The sequence below is a fragment of the Cetorhinus maximus genome, chromosome 17 (genome assembly GCF_964194155.1).
Source record: "Cetorhinus maximus chromosome 17, sCetMax3.hap1.1, whole genome shotgun sequence".
In the NCBI taxonomy this organism is placed as follows: Eukaryota; Metazoa; Chordata; class Chondrichthyes; order Lamniformes; family Cetorhinidae; genus Cetorhinus; species Cetorhinus maximus.
The window spans coordinates 96,970,052-96,991,374 of NC_135895.1; the positions used below are offsets into that span (position 1 = coordinate 96,970,052).

The 21,323-nt window shown below is 41.5% G+C and overlaps 1 protein-coding gene across 6 annotated transcripts in view; it reads right to left on the reverse strand.

The window, feature by feature from the left end:
* cdc14ab (cell division cycle 14Ab) overlaps positions 1–21,323 on the reverse strand; it is a 171,821-nt gene that overhangs the window by 56,708 nt on the left and 93,790 nt on the right. For all 6 annotated transcript variants that reach the window (XM_078561671.1, XM_078561673.1, XM_078561670.1 and 3 more), the window contains exon 11: positions 13,107–13,269. In XM_078561671.1, coding sequence (XP_078417797.1) covers positions 13,107–13,269 — 163 coding nt within the window. The remainder of the gene's footprint in view (positions 1–13,106; positions 13,270–21,323) is intronic.

Genomic DNA, 21,323 nt, shown 5'->3' on the forward strand with positions numbered 1-21,323 from the left:
CCACGTGTTTCACAACAGCACATGAAAGGCGTGTACTTGACGGTCTGCACTAAGGGGGACTCGGAGGTGGGTACAACTACATTGTGCAGAGCTCGGCAGGGTTGCCTGTTCGACTTCAGGCTTCGGGGCGTCTGGGAGGGAGGGTGGGGGGTGCGGTGGATGGATGGATCGGGGTTAAGGGCAGCCCTGTCGTTGAGGAGACTGCTGGCGGGGGGGTGGGGGCCTTGCCATTGAATATAGCGCACAAGCACTCTGGGTGGGGAATAGGGTGGGTGAGGGAAGTAGCCATGCATTGGGGAAACCTGTATAAAGTGACCATTCCTCTGCAACTGAGGCAGTTGGCGCAGCCACATTGCTATGATTGGGGTCGGGCTCCTAGATTATCTGCCCACTCAAACAATACAGAGGCAATGTGCCACCAAGTGCTCCAGAGCTACCCCCCAACACCCCACCCCCCCCAAACCGCTGGCACAGACTGCAAATTCATGAGCATCAGTTGGACGACTGCACAAGTTGTACAATCTCCTCGCTAAAGCTGGCCATGCAGCAGTCACTGCTGGAGGCGCTCACAGCCCCGTGCAATGTCAGCATCCCAGTTTGGACCAGTCTCCCCCATGGTTCAAGCTAACAGGCCAGCCATTCAGTGTACTAATCCCTGGCCATCACACTTAATCAGGGCAGGTTCTTAGTACATCCATGCTAACCACATGTCTCTCTCTTTCATCCTGCAGGAGTACGACATCAGGATCATGGAGCCTGGTGAACTAGCTGCATGTCTGATGGCCTACAGAGCGCAAAGACGATGGAGATGGGGGCGGGGGGATAATGAGGCTCCTGGCTGCACAGAGGCAGTAGCAGCAACCTCAGGGAAGAAGGGCCGGCTGGGGCATACCGCACACACCGCCCAAGAGCCACTGCAGGCCGGCATCTAGCGACACCCAGGGTCTATAGACGTTGCCTTTCATTCCTGCAGATGACCGCCCTCGCACTGGCTAGACAAGGCAGGCATCCTCGGGAGGCCCTCATAGCTGCTGTGTGTGGAGGATGATGATGACATGCAGTGAGGTGACCCCATAGATCCTCACATCGCATCTGTAAACGTTTGACTCCAGTCTGGCTTGCGGCAGCACAAATACCTTTGCGAGAATGCTTTTGTGGAAGACGCAGTGGAACCCCTAATAGTCGCTCGGTTGCAGGAGGATGAGGACGACATGTAGTGAGGACATTCCATAAATCTTCACATAGCCGCCAAGAATGTCTGACTCCTGTCTGGGAGAGGGCAGGTCACTTGCGTCTGTGATCAGAGTCATACCATAGAGATGCAGCCTTAAAACTTTAGAAGTATCTGATCCTGGCACCTAAGTCCTTCAGGAGCACAGCACCAGTGGTCACAGATGCTGAAGAGATGGGGGCCCGCCCCTGCTTTGAAAGGTGCAGAGAGCACACCAAGAGAATGAGAGAAATCTGTGGCGGCTGCCCATTACATTCTGGCAACAATGACAAGCACTGTCGAGGTGTAGGCATCAGTAATGTGTCCAAGGCCGGACCATCACTCTGCTCTGAAGGCTACACAGAGCAAAGGAAAAAGAGGCCCTGGACTGAGGCACCTGCCTTTAACTTGTGCGGAAAAGTTTCACATCTGAGTGACAAGAACACTGCTCATCAGAGTAAGGAGCCATAGACAAGGAGATATTCTTGGGAGTTTATTGACAATAGTGAACAGTATGTACAAGCGATTAACACCCAGGCTGTGCAACCAATTCTCCTCAACTTTTGCGGTCTTGTGGAGTCCATGGACGTTTATATTGGGCGTTGTAGGCTGCACTCATTTTCAGTTATTTAAAAAACCTTTTATTACTGTTTTGTTTGCACTTCAGTCCATTGCTCCTGATCAACGGACACCCAGTGCGGAGGGGGCTGGGAGGGAGGAGGACCTCCTCGTGATCCTGTTCCTGGGCCTGGCCAAGTTAGCCATTAACCGATCCAGGCAGCGAGCGATCGAGGGGGTTGTCCGAGCCAACTGTCTGCCCCTCTTCCGTGGCTATGTTCGCGGCTGGGTATCCCTGGAGAGGGAGCACGCGGTGTCTGCCGGCACTGTCGAGGCCTTCCGTGCCCAGTCGGCACCACAGGGACTGGGGTGCTTTATCGACCCTCTTAATCACATTTTGGATTGATGTTTGCAAGTTTCCTTTAAACTTTGTCTTTGGTTTTATAGCTAACCTAACTCAGGGGTTGTGTTTACTTTATCCCTCATTTTGTTAATTTAGTTTATTTGGTTGACTCTAAAAGAGTTAATTCTCCTCAACTTTCCTAACCCTGCCGCTACATCTTGGTGCTCCCTGGACATCCACAGCGGGGGTGGTGGCAACCTGCTGACTGCGACATCCAGTCGGTGATGAACTTGGTGGGCATCCTCTGGAGGACCGAGACTTGGAGGGACCTGGCCTGCTTTCGGGGTCCTACTGTGTGGCAGTGGCACCCTCCTTGGCCTGTGGATCCTGAGCTGCTGTGGTCACAGGAAGAGGGGAGTTGGATGGGCCGGACACTCAAGAATCACCAGGATGGATGGGCCCATAGTGTGCACTGACTGATCCTCCACCCAATGGGTGCCCGAGGGCCCCAGGTTGACTCCTTATGGAGCAGGGGTAGCTGGAGTGAGATCGAGCTGCCCGGCATCCTTCTCGCGTACACACTGTTGGAGGTCATCTATGGAATCAGCGATGAGGTTGAGCCCGTGCAGCAGTGCAGGAGCGTAATCCTGGACCAAGGTCTTCATTGCGGCCGCCATCCTACCAGTGTTGACGTCAGTGCATTGGCATGCCAACGCTATCACCTAAGAGTGAAGGCGGATGGATTCCTCCCTTGCGCCTTGCAATGTGAGGAGTACAGCGGACATCCCTTCCTGATGTTCTTGAGCCTGCCTTTGCAGCTCCAGCAATTGTGACATGACCAAGTCCAGAGGACCATCATCTGACTCAGCAAAGTTCTGGCCTCCAGCAATCCTCCGAGTGCTAGAAACCTGGGAAGTCCCTGCCTCCAACTGCTGTGGATCAGACGGTGCAATGTGCTCACCAGATTGTGATCTGGGGGCTACTCTAAAGCTAGGTCCTACCGAGACGTGTGTCCCCTCTGTGTGGGTGAGCACTTTGACGGGACTTCAGGGAGGGTGCCTCCAGATTCCTCTTCAGAGGTTTCTTCAGGGCTTGATTTGAAGCCATGGGTTGTGGACTCTGACGGCCGTTTGGTAGATGTGCCTGCGAAAGCAAGGAGAGATAGTTACTGCATGGCAGTGGCCTGTGAAACAGGACACATCGCTCATGGCATGGTTGTCTGATGGATGTTGCACTGTTGGACCCTCGCTTGGTAGAGCACCACTAATCTCACCATCAGCACAGGACCGGTCCAGATCCTCACCGAACAGCTGGATAGCTCAGTTTTCAAAGTCTGTGAGGACCTTGACTTCGGGCATTCCACCACCGGTCTGCGACCTCTCCCTCTTGTTGTGTGCAAGCTTGTCCTGCATGATTAGAGATGGAGAAAGTATAAGCAGGATGCCTGCCAGGCCAGATGATAAGTATGCCTGACCTGTGTGGGTGGTGAGTGGTCCCATGGACATGATGGGGACAATGGACAGTGAGTGTGAGAGTGTGAATGGTGATGTCCCTTGAACCAGCAGTGAGTGAGGGCCGTGTAGATGTTTTTTTAATTCATTCATGGGATTTGGGTTTCGCTGGCTGAGCCAGCATTTATTGCCCATCCCTAAACATCCTAGAAAAGATGGTGGTGAGCTGCCTTCTTGAACCGCTACAGTCCATGTGGTGTAGATACACCCATAGTGCTGTTAGGACAGAAGTTCCAGGATTTTGATCCAACGGCAGTGAAGTAACAGCGATACATGTGTGATGGGTTTATGAGTGTGAGAGTTGAGAGTGATGAAAAGAGTGACTTACCCTGGCGGAACGGAGGAGATCATTCTTCCTCTTGTGGCACTGGGTGGCTGTCCCCTTTTGAAGGGCGTTGGCGCTGACCGCTGCCTCCCAAACCAGTGCTGTTGTTCCCCATCCTGCAGCCACTGTGGGGGGTAGAGGACATCCCAGCAGGCCTCCATGGCATCCAAAAGGTACTTGAGGGACGTGTTACTGAATCTGGGGGGCTGCACTCTTCTTCAGTTTCAGGGTCATGTTTTCCATGCAGCACTGGTGGTCTGGAAGCACTGAGATGTGTGCATGCGGCTGGACTTTAAATATGGCACCGGGCGTGATGCAGTGGCGGGGTGATGGCTGGCGGGTGAATGAGCACCCGTCCAACATGGAAACGGTCTGTTTCCTGGGAGTGCATAAAGAATGTGGTGGGTTTGGGAAGATACGGCGTGAAAACGTTGTTTTACCTGCCCGCTACCACACTTGAGTGCAAACCTGGGACGATTCCACCCAAAAGAAGTCAGAGACATCCATTTGTTCAAAATTACTTTGCTATTAGCCACCAGTTGTGTTTATTTTAATAAAGCAGCTGTTCACACTCTCACAATCAGCAAGAACAAGCTGAAACCATGGCAACCTCCTCGCTATTGCTGCTTTTAATCATTACGGAGAGTCAGCAGGACAAAAATTAATTTGCCAAAGCTGGTTATAGAACTCAAACATATGCAAGCAGCTTGTAAATTAAATAATCCCACAAAAGTCATGTCCTAATCACCAGTTACACATGCAAGCCCATTTCATTACTACACCCTGTTCCTAATAACTAAATCCATATCACTGGGTACTAATAACCAATACATACGCCATTACTGTATCCACTTTCTAAAGACTAACGTGTTTACATTCCATTGCTGAATCTGTATAACGAATTAGCTACCGATGACAGTCACATTGCACAGCAGTCTTCTATTCAACAAAAAACAAATCTTGCATATGCATTTCCAGGGCAACTATATGGCAAAAAGTTTACTTTTTGAATTTTCAACAAATATACTGTGTACAATGGAATGCTGCATTCCACTTTGCAAAACTCAGCTTTTTTCCACAAGTGAAATAAAGAGACTAGTAAAAATCACTCAAATCTGCTTTGTGCAAGTTATGTTGCCTTCAAACTGCTCACAAATATAACACTCAATAGTTGCACATACACTGTCATTTTATTGCCCTTATGCGGGGAAATTCTGGTGGAAATAAAGATATGTATAGGTATGTACATCATTACAATACAGGTGCAACCGATAGCAAAGACAACAGCATACATAATTAAGAGGAATGTAAACACATGCATACAGATGGTTAGAGGACTGAAAGCAAAAGGTAAGGTTCCTGGACTGAGAAATGTGCTGAGTGGTGTACAACAGGGGTCTAAGTTGAAGCAGTTCTTATTTATTACATAGGAACATGAGTACACCATTCAATTCCAGACGATTGCCTGTCATTCTATTACACTACAGCTAATCTGTACTTCAACCTCAATTACCCATCTTTGTTTTAGGTTCATTTTGAAAATTTCAACTGAACCAGCATCAATAGTCTTTTTGGGGAGTGGGCCATTTCAGGTTTCCAACATCCTTTTTGTGAAAAAGTAGTTCTTGATTTCACTCCTTAACCGTCTAGCTCTAATTGAAAGATTTTCTCTCTTCTTCTGGAACACCACACCTGAGAAATTAGTTCCCTCATATTCATCCTATTGAATCTTTTCAACATTTTAAATACCTTCATTTAATACAAACCAAGTTTATTCAACCTGCCCTTTTAATAAACTCTTGATCCTGTGCTGTATCTCATCAAAACATCTTTTCTGAGATTTGGTGCCTGAAACTAAAGGTAGTACCTCCAGAAGGGGACTGACCACTTCTTTTGCGGTAAAAGGTCAACGTCCCATTATCCTTTTGATTTGTACCCGGTTGTGATTTGTGTACATAACACATAAATCCCTTGCTCTTCCACAACATCTAGTTTTTTCTCATTTAAGAGAGCATTCCAATTTTCCTTTCTTAGAGCCAATATTGAACTCAATCTGTATAAATATTTTATATTATATTGAACTCCATCTGCCAGAGTTATGCCCACTCAACTATGTCCCTCTGTAACTTCCTGTTCCCATTTTTTAAATTTAGTGTAATCTACAAAGTTGGATATTCAACTCTTAATTCCTTCATCTAACTTATTTATTCATATGGTGTAAAGCTAAGATCCCAGGTACAGTGCAACACCATTTAATCCACCAATCTGAAAACATTACCTTTACCACTTCTCTCTGTCTTCCATCAGCCACCAATCATCTGGGTTTATGAATGGAGGAAATAATATTGAAATTTGCTGCTGACACCAAATTTGGGAAATTGTGTCGAGGATTGTGAAAGACTGTAGAAGGACTAATGTCAACAGATAGGTGCAATTTAATGCAGAGAAACAAGAGTCAGTGTTGGGACCACAACTTTTCACTTTGCACATTAATGATCTAAATGAAGGAACTGAGGGCATACTGGCTAAGTTTGCAGATGATACAAAGATAGGTGGAGGGACAGGTAGTATTGAGGAGGTGGGGAGGCTGCAGAAGGATTTGGACAGGTTAGGAGAATGTGCAAAGAGTGGTGAATCTATGGAATTCATTGCCACAGAAGGCTGTAGGGGCCAGGTCATTGAGTGTATTTAAGTCCGAGATAGATAGGTTGATTGGTAAGGGGATCAAAGGTTACGGGGAGAAGGTGGGAGAATGGGGTTGAGAAACTTATCCGCCGTGATTGAATGGCGGAGCAGACTCGATGGGCCGAATGGCCTAATTTCTGCTCCTATGTCTTATGGTCTTATAGTACATTGTAACCTCTCCAGTCCAGAAACCCAAAATCTGGAAATACCAGTTGTCCCGGAAATTTTTTGAGCAGGACCCACAACTGTCAAACTTGCTACTCGTGGTTCTGCAACAAATTGTGAAATAAGAGAGAGGCACAAGGTGGATAATGGAGGAAGAAAAGTCGGCTAATTAGGTAGGAATGAAATTTAAAGTCACAGCCTTTCAAACTGGTAACACACTGCCAATCTTTCTACAAAAGGAAACGGTTCTCAGTTTTTATATTAAATGTTTATCATGAGCCTACTTTCCCTAGCTTAGGCCTGTTGGTAGTTCTAATTCTGAGTCCTGTGTTTCAACTGTGACCTTACACTGTGATTTTTGGCATTACAGGGACGATATATCTCCATCACCTACCATTTTCTTCCCCCAGTCTATTTACAGCAGACCCATGGTATACAAGTGTAGTTTGCTTTTATTAAAATATATTAGTGCTTTATAATGTTTTGTCACTGTTTTACTCAGGTACATATTTATATCCGGTTCACACACTGGTTAAGCATTCTAACATTATTCTATAATCCAGAAAATTCCGATATCCAGAAACATTTTGGCCCCAAGCATTCTGGGCTGGAGAGGTTACAGTGTAATACATATTGCAAGAACCAAAATAGACAGTGTAAATAGACAAGGGCATAGAAAAGAACTAACAGAATCCCTAGGTTTGTACCCAGAGCCATAGGATACACAAGAAACTGAACTAGATCAGTCATATAAATATTATGGCAACAAGAGCAGGTCAGAGGCTGGGAATTCTGAGGTGAGTAACTCACCTCCTGACTCCCCAAAGCTTGCACAAGGCACAAATCAGGAGTGTGATGGAATACTCCTCACTTGCGTGGATGAGTGCAGCTTCAACAACACTCAACAAGCTTGGCAACATCCAAGACAAAGCAACTTGCTTAATTCACATCCCATCCATCACCGGTGCAGTGAAAGCAGTATGTACCACCTACAAGACGCACTGCAGCAACTCACCAAGGCTCCTTCGGCATCACTTTCCAAACCAGCAACCTCTCCCACCTAGAAGGACAAGGGCAGCAGCTGAATGTGAACTTCAAACCACACACTATTCTGATTTGGAATTATACTGCTGCTCCTTCACTGTCACTGGGTCAAAATCCTGGAATTCCCTTCCTACAGCACTGAGGGTGTATCTACACCACATCGGCTGCAGCAATTCAACACATCACCACATTCTCAAGGGCAATTGCGGATGGGCAACAAATCCTGGTGTAGCCAGCGACACTCACATCCTGTGAAAGAAATTTTGAAAGCTAACTGAATTTGTAGAATCCAGAGCTGCAGATTACAGGGCTGTCAAGCATTGTACACATGGGAAGAATATAAAGGCAGCAGAAAAGGTGTAGTACAGATTCAGGTCATTTGACCCATCAAGTGTTTTTACTACCTTACCAACGATGAGGGTTAGTTATGAAATGACATTTGCCAATCTAGGAGTTTCTTCACGGTAGAAGAGAAATTTGAACTGTGACCTGATGAGATCTTCAAGATTATGAAAGGTTAGGTAAATACACTCCTTGGCAAGGTGGTAAAGAGGGGTCACAAATTTAAGATCATAAAACAATTTGATAGAGGAAGTTGAACTAGAAAAAAAAAGGGCAAAGTTCTGCACCACAAATTCACTATATAAAATTTATAGCACAGAATTATTTGAAAGGGGATTCAGACAGTTGCTTGAAAGAGAGAGAAATATTAAAGGGTATGGAAGGTAGACAGGACAGTGGAACTAGACTAGGTGATTTGTAGAGAAAACACTTGATAAGATGGTCTGTTTGATGTTGATGTAATAATCTATGATTTTCCTAGAGGACAGGGAATACATATAGAGCAAAAGGAGTTAAACTCTTCAATTGTTTTTGATAATAAGCGAGGTTTTTTTAAAAACACCAACTTCCAAATTCTACCTTCCTTTTTCGGTTTTTCCCATGCTAAATGGGGATCGCCACAATGTTGATTATCACCCTTCATATTAACCATTATTTTTGGATTTGGTGGGTGGTTTTACAGCTAGATGCCCTTCCTGCTGCTGGCCCTCACCATTTATCTAGGCTGGGAACCGGCACCAATACATGCTGGCTTATCTGTACCAGTGGCTGAGCTTTTCCATGGCCAACCAGTTTGGGGTGTGACCGAAGTTTCTGACTCGGGGGCAAGGGAACTACTGACTGAGCCACAAGACCACCTAAATTTACGAATTCTACTCCTTTCCCATATTTGTAGATATGTTAAAGTACTGTGCCATTCTAGATCAATAATTGTGTAGAATTACATAGAACAAACAGAACCATTCAGCCTAACCAGTCCATGCTGGCATTTATGCTCCACCTAGGCCTCCTCCCATCCTTCCTTATTTAACTCTATCAGCATGACCCCACTATTCCCTTCTCCCTCATATGGTTATCTAGCTCCACCTTAAATGCAGCTGTACTATTAAATTCAACTACTCCCTGTATGGTAATAATTCCACATTCTCACCAATCCTTGGGTGAGGAAGGTTTTGCTGAATTCGTATTTGATTTTTTGGTAACTATCTTATATTGATGGCCTCTTGGTTTGGTCTTCCCCTCAGGTGAGAACATTCTTTGTATCAATTCAATCAAATCTTTCATAATTTTGAAGACCACTAATTAGTCTTCTCCATTCAAGAGAAAAGAGACAGAGCATGTTCATCCTTTCCTTACAAGTATCTTTTTTGCACCCTTTCTAGTGCCTCTATATCTCTTTAATAATATGGTGACCAGAATTGAACACACTACTCCATGGGTCAGTACAAGTTTAGCATAACTTCTCCCTAGAAATAAATCCTAATGCCTGTTTTTTTTTCCCTCTCTAAATGCCCTTATTAACCTGTACTGCTACTTTCAGTGACTTGTGCTTCATTTCTCCTCTTCCCCGTTTAGAATCTTACTTTCCAAGTAATTTTTTTATTTGTTCATGGGATGTGGGTGTCGCTGGCTAGGCCAGCATTTATTTCCCATCCCTAAATGCCCTTGTGAATATGTAAACCCTTATTTTTCTTACCAGAATTTAATACTTCACACAAATGGGTTAAAAATCATTTGCCAATTACATGCACGTTCTGCAATTTTATTCATACCTTTTTGTAATCTGTTGCAGTCCTCCACAGTATTGACAAGTCCTCTCCAACCACCCCACACCCCAAATTTGGGTCATCCAAAAATTTAAATGGATTCCAAAATCTAAATCATTAATATAAATTGCACACAACAGTGGTTCTGGCACCCGTCCTTGTCCACCCCATTTTCCATCTTTTGTCACTGAATAGTTATCCATTATCCAAACCCTCTACTTTCTGTCTTGAAGCAAGCTGGCAATTCATTCTACTACTTATTCCCTAACTCCACATGCTCTGAGCTTATTCATTAGACTATTATATGGCACCTTATCAAAGTATTCAAATTATGTATCATAAGGTTTAGGTTGGCCATGGAGAAGGACAAGGAGCAATCCAGAGTAAGGGTAATTAACTGGGGGAAAGTCAACCTTGATGGGATAAGAATGCATCCGAGTCAAGAGAGTTGGAATCAAACATTGGCGGAAAAGACGGTGGCTGAACAATGGGCTACCTTCAAAGAGATAGTATTGCAAGCAATGTCAAGGTATATTCCCTTGAAGGGGAAAGATAGGACAAATAAATCTAGAATACCCTGGATGAAGATAGAAATAGAAGGTGAAAATGAAAAGGAAGAAGTACGCATATGACAGATGACAGGTAGAAAATACAACAGAGAATCAGGTTGAATAGAAGGACTTGAGGGGAAGTGAAAAAACTAATCAGAAAAGCAAGGAGGGAGCATGAAAAGAGAGTAGCAGCTAACATAAAAGGGAACCCCTTCTTCTATAAGCATGCAAATAATAAGTGGTAAAAGAAAGAGTAGGGCAAATTAGGGATAAAAGCGACGACTTGCATATGGAGGCAGGAGAATAGAGGAGGTATTAAACGAGTACTTTGCATCTGTCTTTACAAAGGATGAGGATGCTACCCAGGCCGAGGTGAAAGAGGAAGTAACTGGTACACTCGAGGAATTTACAATTGAGAAGAAGGAGGAGATATTAGAAAGGCTATCTTTACTTAAAATTGATAAGGTACAAGGACCAGATAAGATGCAACATTAAGGGAAAATCATGTTTAACTAACTTGCTGGAGTTTTTTGAGGAGGTAACAGAGAAGGTTGATAAGGGCAATGCTGTTGATGTGGCATTTATGGATTTTCAAAAGGCATTAGATATTGTGCCACACAATAGACTTGAGAGCAAAATTCCAGCTCATGGAATAAAAGGGAAAGTAGGCACTTGGATAAGAAATTGGCTGAGTGACAGGAAATAGAGAGTAGTGATAAATGGTTGTTCTCCAGATTGGAGGAAGGTCTGTTGTGGAGTTCCCACACAGGGGTCAGTGTTGGGGCCCTTGCTCTTCCTGATATATATTAATGAACTAGACTGTGGTGTGCAGGGCATGATTTCAAAATTTGTGGATGATACAAAGATTGGAAGCATTGTCAACCGTGATGAGGATAGTCTTGAACTTCAAAAGGACTTAGACATATTGGTAGATTAGGCAGAAAAATGCCAGATGAAGTTCAATGCAGAGAGGTGTGAGGTGATTCATTTTGGCAGTAAGAATGTGGAGAGACAGCATAAATTAAAGGGAGAGAGTCTAAAGGAGGTGCAGGAACAAAGGGACCTTGGGGTATATGTACGTAAGTCATTGAAGGTGACAGGCACGCTGAGAGAGCAGTTAATAAAACATATGGTATCCTAGGTTTTATTAATAGAGGCATTAAGTACAAGAGTAAGGAGGTCATATTAAACTTATACAAGGCACTATTTAGGCCTCATCTGGAGTACTGCGTCCAGTTCTGGGTGTCATACTTGAGGAAGGACGTGGAGGCATTGGAGGGAGCACAAAGGAGATTCACAAGATTGATTCTAGGGATAAACAACTGTAACTATGAGGATAGATTGGAGAGGTTGGGACTGTTTTCCTCAGAAAAGGCGGCTGAGAGGAGACCTGATAAAGGTATTCAAGATCCTGAGGGGTATGTACAGGGTAAATAGTGAGAAACAGTTCCCACTCAAGAGCACATCAAGAACTCGAGGGCACAGATTCAAAATAATGGGCAAAAGGAGAAGTAGTGATGTGAGGAAAAGTTTTTTCACCCAGAGGGTGGTTGGAGTCTGGAACGAACTTCCTGAAAGGCTGGTGGAGGCAGTTTCGATTGAGGTATTCAAAAGGGAATTGGATTGCTATCCGAAAACAAAGAATGTGCAAGGATACAGGGATAAGGCAGGGGAGTGGGTTTAGGTAGAATGCTCTTTCAGTGAGCCAGTGCAGACTCAATGGGCCGAATGGCTTCCTTCTGCACTGTAAAGATTCTGTGATTCAAAGGGAACAAATGGAAGGAAACCTATCACTCCTGCACATTCTAGTCTTCTTACAAATCATAATCGAGTCTGAGGCCAACATTTAATGAGGCAAAGGGGGTCTTACCTGCCGGGTGGAGAGCCTCTCGTCACCTCTTTTAGGGGAGGCCCACAGAACTAAGTGCCACTCAGGCACTTAACTAGACAGCGGTGGATCTTCCCCAGGATCAAGGAACCCAGGGGCAGAAGTCCAGCCCACCAAGAGCTGGTGGCCAACCAGAGGCTGACAGCACCACCAAGTAGGGGGAGGCTGTTGTTGGTATGACAACCAGCCAAGGCCAAGTATCAACATTGGATCCCAGGCCACAGATGAGTGATGGCAGGGAGCTGGCAGCAAGGGCAGGAGTGTGGATTAATTGGCCAATTAAGGGCCTCAATTGGTGGTGGGGCAGCAAGGCCCCATCCACCACCCTCCCACCTGATGAAATGCCCAAACCGCCAAACATGTCACAGAGAAGGGCATTAAATTCCACCCTTAATGCCTGGCAAACCAATCACTTTAAAAAAAACTGCTGCAATCAAGGAAGCTTCCCAATGACACTTTGAGAAACTAGGGATACACAATAAATTTGGCCTTGCCAGCATTACCACATCTCAAAAACAAATAAAAACAAATGGGATGTTGCAATTGAAGTGACCCATTACACAAGAGCTGCATGTTCTTAGCAAAAACTCTATATACACAGTTTGCCAAGCTACAGGTTTTCTTTTAAAAAAGCACTGCAGAGGGCCAGCTTCAAGCGTATGACATTGCAGACAGTAGGAATTTGTCAAGATTGTGGTTATAATATGAACATCCTTACCTCTATCGTCTTGTCTATGGAGTGCACTTTCATGTTCCCACCAAGGGAGAGACTGTCAATGCCAGAAATGATCCGTGATAATCCAGTGCATTCTTTATCAGTACATTGCCGTTTTCTCAAGGACCTATAAATATCACCTTCGAGCCACATGTGGCCTTGCTTCCTGGAAACAAAGGGGTCAAAATTGGTTCTCATTATTATTCAGACCTTCGTATTCAAAAAGGTCAGAAGTAAAGCTGCATGATACACTTTACAAGTGTTTTGTGCTGTGTCCCAGTAGATTATAATGATTAAACTGACATGGGCAGAAATCCCACATAAATTACAAATTTTTAACCATTGAGTGTTAGGATGGCTCCTCTTCCTGGAAAAGTCATACAGCAGAAACTGGGTGGGTGAGGTGGTGCTCTCACATATGTGCAGTTATTCCTTCTGGAATTAGTCAATCTTAAAAAGGTTAATAACTAACAATTTTTTTTTGAGTATTTAGGTGCTGCACAAGTCATTATTTGAAGACAATCTTGATTCATTTTAATAACTTTGTTCACACATTTCATTTGGGTTGCTGAGATTCTTTAGCACCAGATACAAGTATATCCTACAGTGTTTTTGAACCATACTTTCTAACAAAAAATGTATGCATTTTTGTATAGACCTTCAAGATCAGTTTCTTGGTTAACAGTTGCAGTGCCCAAATCATAAACCAGCCTGTTACTGGCCACCACCTTCAAAAAAACAAGGCGCAGAAAAGACAAAGATCCGAGTGCTGCTGAAAGTCACAATGGCAATTTGATTCAACTATTTTCAACCTCCATTCAAAGCCACACAAGTACTGATATCTACATGCAACACAGAAACAGGAAAGATCATTTGCTCTAAAACAAAAGTTCAAAGGTTTGGAATAAAGATGTATAAATGCAGCTATCAAGGCCCAAACTTCAGTCAATAATATCAGGCACAGCAGAATTGTGCACTAATGGCTACAGAATTCTGCTCAAAGTCCAGTATACTCAAAACAGATAGCAACACTATTGGAAACCCTTTGATCTTTTTCTTAAGCTTTGTTATTACCTAACCTAGGGTCCTGTAGGCAGGAAGGTGAATAGTTAATCCACAAGAAATGCTACTTCAATGGCAATACTGCTCTGTGGTCTACTACGTAAGTACGTTTACTTTAATGCAAGATGCTAAGTGAAAATTGCAATTTCTAATCTGTAGTCTCTTCCCCTCCCTAATACAGTATTTTTCAACAGAAAAAGTCATAACCTTTAAATGACTAAAATATTAAAAAAATTATCTTCCAGCTCTTCTTGAAATAAATTTGAAAATTACTGGAAACTATTGAAAGGTACTACAGCATCTTTAAAATGTGGATGTATTGCAGAATCTGAATTCCGTCAAGTTTGAACCCATGTTTTTTTTTAAATCTTTCAAGTAAAAAACGTTAATGAAGCAATTAAAAGCCACAGAAGACAATTAGGTAGTTATATTTAACCTTAATGTGAAATATGTAATTTTATTTGTTTACACCATTTTTTTGGACAAAAGAACTTTTAGTTTATAGAAACGTTGTTTTCAGAAAGCATTGTGTGAAGAATAGATGAGTACTCTGCATGGCAGTTAATATAATAGTGGGTTAGAAATATAATAGTTAGAAAGCGTGCAACGCTTCTTAACATTGAAAGCCCCAACATAGGATCAGCTGAGATGGTCACTTTTGTGGACATATTGTAATGAAATTTCTTGTAAAAACTAGTTTACACAGGAGCTTTTAACAATAACAAATTTAGATAAGGTAGGCTAATTAGGATATTTTAAACTTGCCTACGCTGGGTTATTATAGTTGCTCTTTACCTTTATTTCTCAAATTTAAAAAGGCAGTAACTGCCCTACAGCTCCCATTTGAAATATAGTCAAGTTCCATTATACATCTTCATGGCTGTGTATGTATGTATTTAGAAGCAATGCTACTTTTTCTGGTATATTAAATTTATGTGGAATAATTTACCAAGTCAGAACCCATATATTATCAGATGCATGGCACCAAGGGATTACAAATCTGGATGAGTATAAAATAAATTATTAAGTTGCAGCAGAGGCAAGTTTAAATGGGATAGCTATCAAGATTTGCAGTGAGCACTATACCTGTATCAGTTAATATTCTGTTAAATCGCAATCCAACACCAGTAACTCAAATTATGTCTTCACAGCCTACTTTGAACAAATACTTAGTGTAGAATCCCTTCTGTTATCTCACAATATGGTCAATCTGCACTAGAATTATAAAAGAAAAATCAACCTCCTCCATCCGAAATATGTAGTGAAGAGAATTTGATAGCATCTCCGATAAGAATAGTTTCATGGAACATTTCATTACCTAATTACAACAATATTTTGTGATACTGTACATGAGTAATTGAAGACCTGACATATACTAAGTGTAGCACTGCAAGCAGCAGGTGGCTTTGGACCCATGGTCCCCAAGGCTTTCTACCACTGGGGTTTCCTTGCCTTATGTCTGGGTCTGTTGTGGACTAATAATAGAGATTAGTACACAAATTAGATAAGCATGCCTGTATTCATGCAATACATTTTGCCATCTACTTGGGTTGGGGAATAGCTGGGTCATTCTGTGCAGCTACATAACTGGAATGAATATATTACATTGCAATGTGCATGCTGTATGGTCTAGGCAGGTATATTCAACATTAAGTGAATGAGGTATGATTACCCCAAGAAATTAACAGGCGATGTATAATATCCTTTGGATAAATATTGTACTTAAAAAAGTCCAAGCTTGGTCTTCTGTAAACTAAAGGTAATAAATATTAGCTAACACAAATATCACCACTAAGAAATCAACCTTCAAATAATAAAATTTTTAGTGAAAACACTAGTGCTTTTCAGCATATCCACAGCATCACAGCAGAATTGAGATTTTGAACTTAGGTTTACTTTGTAATCTTTATTTCTATTGATTTAACTATATTCCTTGAAGCATTTGGGAGGTTCAGATTGGTTACATAATTTGCCTGTGGAAACTGCAGTCAGCAAGCTCGCAACGAGCGTCAAGCTTCAGAATGTTGTGCTCTTCAGACTCTGGAACTGGCATTTCTTAGATCCTTGTTGCAGTCTTCCATTGTGGTGATTATGTGCCAAACTGGTGGAGTCTGTTGGAAGAGAACTTGGAAATAAGTTACCCTTAGACCTTTTACATGGTTATATGGATGTTAATGGCTTAAGTTTTGCTGTATTGTTCTTTTCTTGAACAAAGAAGTTTTATTTAAATGAATTTAGATATTGTTTTTCTTTTCATTTCCTGCTGTAATGACGACTCAAATTAGTCCGTTCCTCTTGAGGGATACTGTTCCGACATCTATTAACTGCACACCTCTTGTCTAGAGTATGCTTGCGATGGTAAAACAACAAGCAGTGTAGTGTTGTTTCTTTGTTTCATTCATGCCGAGTGCTTCACGAGTGTTTTATACACACAACTGTATTTAGTAACTCAGGATATAAAGCTATTATTTAATTGCTAGGTCTGCCTTTAATTTCCTTATCCAGAATTTTGTGAATGCTGAATTGCTTAAACGAATGGTAAGAAATGTATATTTTTAAATAGTTCATCATATTTTAACTGTGTTTCTTTGGGGTGTGGAGGGGAAAAAAAACTTTCATTACTTATTTTTTATAGAACCAAATCATATTTCTCACCAGTAAATTAAGGTTGACAGCCATCTTCATGTCATACTAATTTTTGAATTTAGTTCAGTCTTTGATATGATCAACTCAAAGGTCCCTGACAATAAAGTCACTCAATACCTTTTCTACATTAAACATTTTTGCACAGAGTTTACTTCATAAAGTATTCAGACTCTCTGGAAAAAAAATTGCTGCAGCTGACGTATCCGATGTGCAAGAGGTTTGGTCCAAGAGAAATATAAACAGTCAGGCAAATAAGGAGATGAAATCACTAACCACAAGCCTATAAGTGCTTCATTTTGGTGTGAAATGACAAAGATTCCTTTCTTCTCAGAATATGTAAAATTTGGCCTCATGCCCAATATCATGATATGTATATTCCTGTCAAGTTGAGCAGTTCAGCACATACTAAACATATGGTGATTTAGTCAAGCCACTTGTTTGGATCTCTGGTTTGCCAATGTGTGACTCTCCTCTCAAAAATCCTCCAATCAAAGAGGATCAGCTATCATGAAGTAATCGCTTCTGCTTCCCACTTCCTACTTATTTTCTCATCTTTTCCTGAGCTGCATGTTCATATTTTCTTTGGTCTTTAGGTAAAGGAAAACCAGATGGAACGTATTGCAGATAACGTTTATCCACTGTTGAGAAGGGGAAAAACAGATTTATAACCACCCAGAGGAATGTAAGCGACATTAAGCAGGCCCCTTGCATGGTGCAACACTGACACTCACACCTAGAAAATGGAAGCAGCAAAAAGGAGAAAGTCACAAAAACATAATTTGATATTTCAATAGCTATTTTTAAGTTAGAATGAGAAAGGCAGTCTGAATACTCCAACAGATCTAAAATGTACACAGGGAAGGGTCAATTGTAGCTACCATATGAGATAAACGAATGGAGAATTAGGGCAATTTCTCAACAGGCAGGCTATCTTCTTTCTTCCACAGCTCTGTGCAAAATGCCCACCAATTCTGCTTAACTCTACAGAGTTACATTAAAATAGATTATATACAAATAGATTATATACAAAAGGAGCTCTATGTGGAGACAAGCTTTGCATGAACAATTATTAATTATAGGAGTACTGGACTAGTTTCAGAACCCAGAAGACTCACTCCAACACCTGAATACCTCTCAGTGCCAAAGTAAGAGGGGGCATATTATCAAGGTAACTAAGTTAATCGAAAGGGGATGGCCTTGGGAGGGTGCCTTAAATGCAAATAGAACAGATTAACAGAATCAGAAATCAAAATGCAGTGGAACAGGATATTAATATTGAGTCAAAATTATAGAAAGTTCACAATGGATTAAATTTCTTTTAAAATGCTCCCGTTCACACTGCAGCTACAGGCTGTTTCTCCAAGTGATATTTTTGAATTAGAGGGGAAAATTAACCTGTAATATTCAAACTATGCTGCTACGTTGAAGGAAATTAGGAGATTTAATAGTACAAATTAAGAAACACTATCATGCCAAATGAAATGCAACAATACATCAGGTCACATTCTCTTGGGCAAATAACTTGTAGCAGAAACAAATCAAACATACTGTTTGTGGATACAACATGCCACGGTCACTGAACAAGACTGCACTCAAAAGTGTTAAGCAAAAGTAGTCTCCAGCAGCAAAATATAGTTCAGCTCCAGATATAGGTTAGCCGCCCATGCCAAACAACAAACTCAAACTTCTTTTTAAAAATTGCCAAAACTGAGTATCCAAAATATTTGTACACAGTATTTAGGGTACATGAGAGATTGTGCCCGTCTTCAAAATGCAAGATAGCAGGATGACAGTAAAGAATTTTTTTTTTTTTTTTTTTAAATTAACCTTTTAAAAAGTACATTGCAATATTCAAATTTTCCACAGAGCTCAAACCAATAAAAAGGCATTAAACAAAAATCAAGTCAGACATAAATATTTCCAAGTTCTTTCCAAACAAATTTACCACTAATACAATGGTCATGGTCAGGGCAAAATCTGAAAAACAGCAGATCAAGAATATGCTACCATTAAACAGTGGCTAACCACCAGGTTTCCAATCTTAAAGATGTCAAGTCCAGGACATAGGCTGCACAACAAAGAAATTCAGCTTGCTGACTGCAATTTTCATAGTCTTAAGAAACTTCCCCAAACTGTACCTGAAAATAGAAAGGTTAGGTACTAGCACTGATACAATTATAACATCAATTCTGGTAATATGGACAATCACTGAGAACACAGTAATTCAGGTAGTTAATAACAAAAACACAACGTACAATTTACATTCATGTTTAAATCTTTACATGCAATATTAAACTGTAAGAATTAATTTAGAAATTGAATAAAGTGATAAGGAAATGCTGAAGCAAGTGCACATGCACTGATGCCAGTGTCTCATTAACAAATGACAGAAAGCATGACATGCAAAGTACTATGAGCCACTGACTTTAAAAAGTTGTCATAGGATGTGAATTTTTTTTTGGAATTCCACAAATCTTTTGACAAGCTTCTCTATTTCAGTACAGTTACATAGCCCAAGGAGAACATAATGCAAGGTATGGCTTTTTGTCAGTTCAGGCCATATGATGTCATTAAACATCCCAGCTGGAAAATTAACCTAAAAAAGGACCCTTTTTTAAGCAAATCTAGATATCACATTCCTTTTTTATTTTCCCAGTGTATGCTACAATGTAATAAATATCCATAAACAGTTTCATAGAAAATCCCTAGACAATGCTATTCACATTAGATTGTGCTGCAAAAAACTGAACAAATCTTTACCAGAGTTTTTGATTTTTTCACACTTGCCTGAAGATTTTGTATTCCACAGAATATGAGATACCATAATTTTGCATTGGAGATATTTATTAACGTAACCAACACTCAAAACTAAAATACAGGAGAAGATACCAGTCTGTGAAGGTAAGGTTATTTAACCATTAATGTTTAAAAAAAAAACACATTATAGTTTATTGCCAGAGAGAAACCTTTCAAATAAACTTTAATAAAAAAGGATGCCTCCAAATAAAGTGCCAGAGTCATGTATAAGGAACTGGTACATTAATTAACACCAGGATTCTCTCTTGGCAGCAAACAGAGTTTGCAATGCATGACTAAAATCCACTGGACAGAACAACTCAGAGCAAACTTAAGGCGCATGTCTTAGCTATATACTTTTGCTGCATCATGACCTGGACTTCCTACAGAAAGTCTAGGAAATGTCATGCAATCTTAATGTTGTGACACTGGTATCTGAGTTCAGCTCTAAAAATGTTAAGTGCACTTGGAGGAAACAGCAGGTATGTTAGGTGAACAATGTCACAGGTGGAGTGGCTTTATTTGGGAATTGGGATGAAGTCTTCACAAGGTTGGTCTTGAGGTTTCAAACGTTTATACTTTATATTAAAAACCAACTTTCAAAAACAACGCAAACTGTTGAAATACTAAGAGAACCAAACTTAGGGGAGATACTGAGTCTGCGGCACTAGCAGAGACCTACAAAATGAGTTAGACAATAGCTAGTGGGCAGAATAGTGTCACATATAATTTAATATGGATAGTAAGTAATATCTGTTCTATGAATGATGGCTGGAGTTGAAAGAGATTTAGAGGTATGAATAAACTTAGTGCTTAAAATGTTTTCTGCTCAGCAGTGATTGGACAAGTAATAGAATGCTGAACCAAAATAGAAAAGCACAAGTTATTACCTTACCATTAGTTATTTACCAAGCTTAGGATTCTGGCCCTTAAACAGGCATGTGCACAGCCTCTGTCACATGAGCAGGGACACATTGTGAATGAATTTTAAAAATTTATTAAATTTTTAATTGCTGTTGGAAACCTCATCCCGCCCGTGGATGAGGTCTCCTAAAAAATCCAAAGGCCTTTTTGCCAGTGAAAATTTTCATTCAGTTAGAACTTTAATGGCCTTGATAGGCCTGTTAATTGTCAGCGGGCGTGCTGCTGACTCACAGGTGCACCTGCCAACCGAAATATCGCTCGTCATTTTACACTCGAGCCGGTCAGGCGTGTGCTGGCTCAGCGCAAATTGCTGCCCATAATGAAAGTAACATTTTTGAACTCTATGCCTCCATGTTAATAAATCTTGCTTAAACTAAGATAGCTTTGGTGAATTTGGCTTGCTGATTTCACAGACTTCACCTAATAAGGCAGAAAATGCTATTAAATATTATTAACACATCACTGATTTTAGGTATTTAATCTCTCGTACTTTGGGCATTTTTGTCTGCTACTAACTGGTAGGGTGTACGTTAATCACATTCCTCGCAAATGGCTGGATCCATTTCAGGAGGAACTGAAGAAGGAACTGGCTTTAATTCAGCTCACTCCTTACTGATCAATTATGAAGTATCACTAACTTAAACCCTGACAATATTCCGGCAATAGTACTGAAGATTCGTGCTCCAGAACTTGCCGCACCGGGAGCCAAGCTGTTCCAGTACAGCTACAAAACTGGCATCTACCCGGCTATGTGGAAAATTGCCCAGGTATGTCCTGTACACAAAAAGCAGG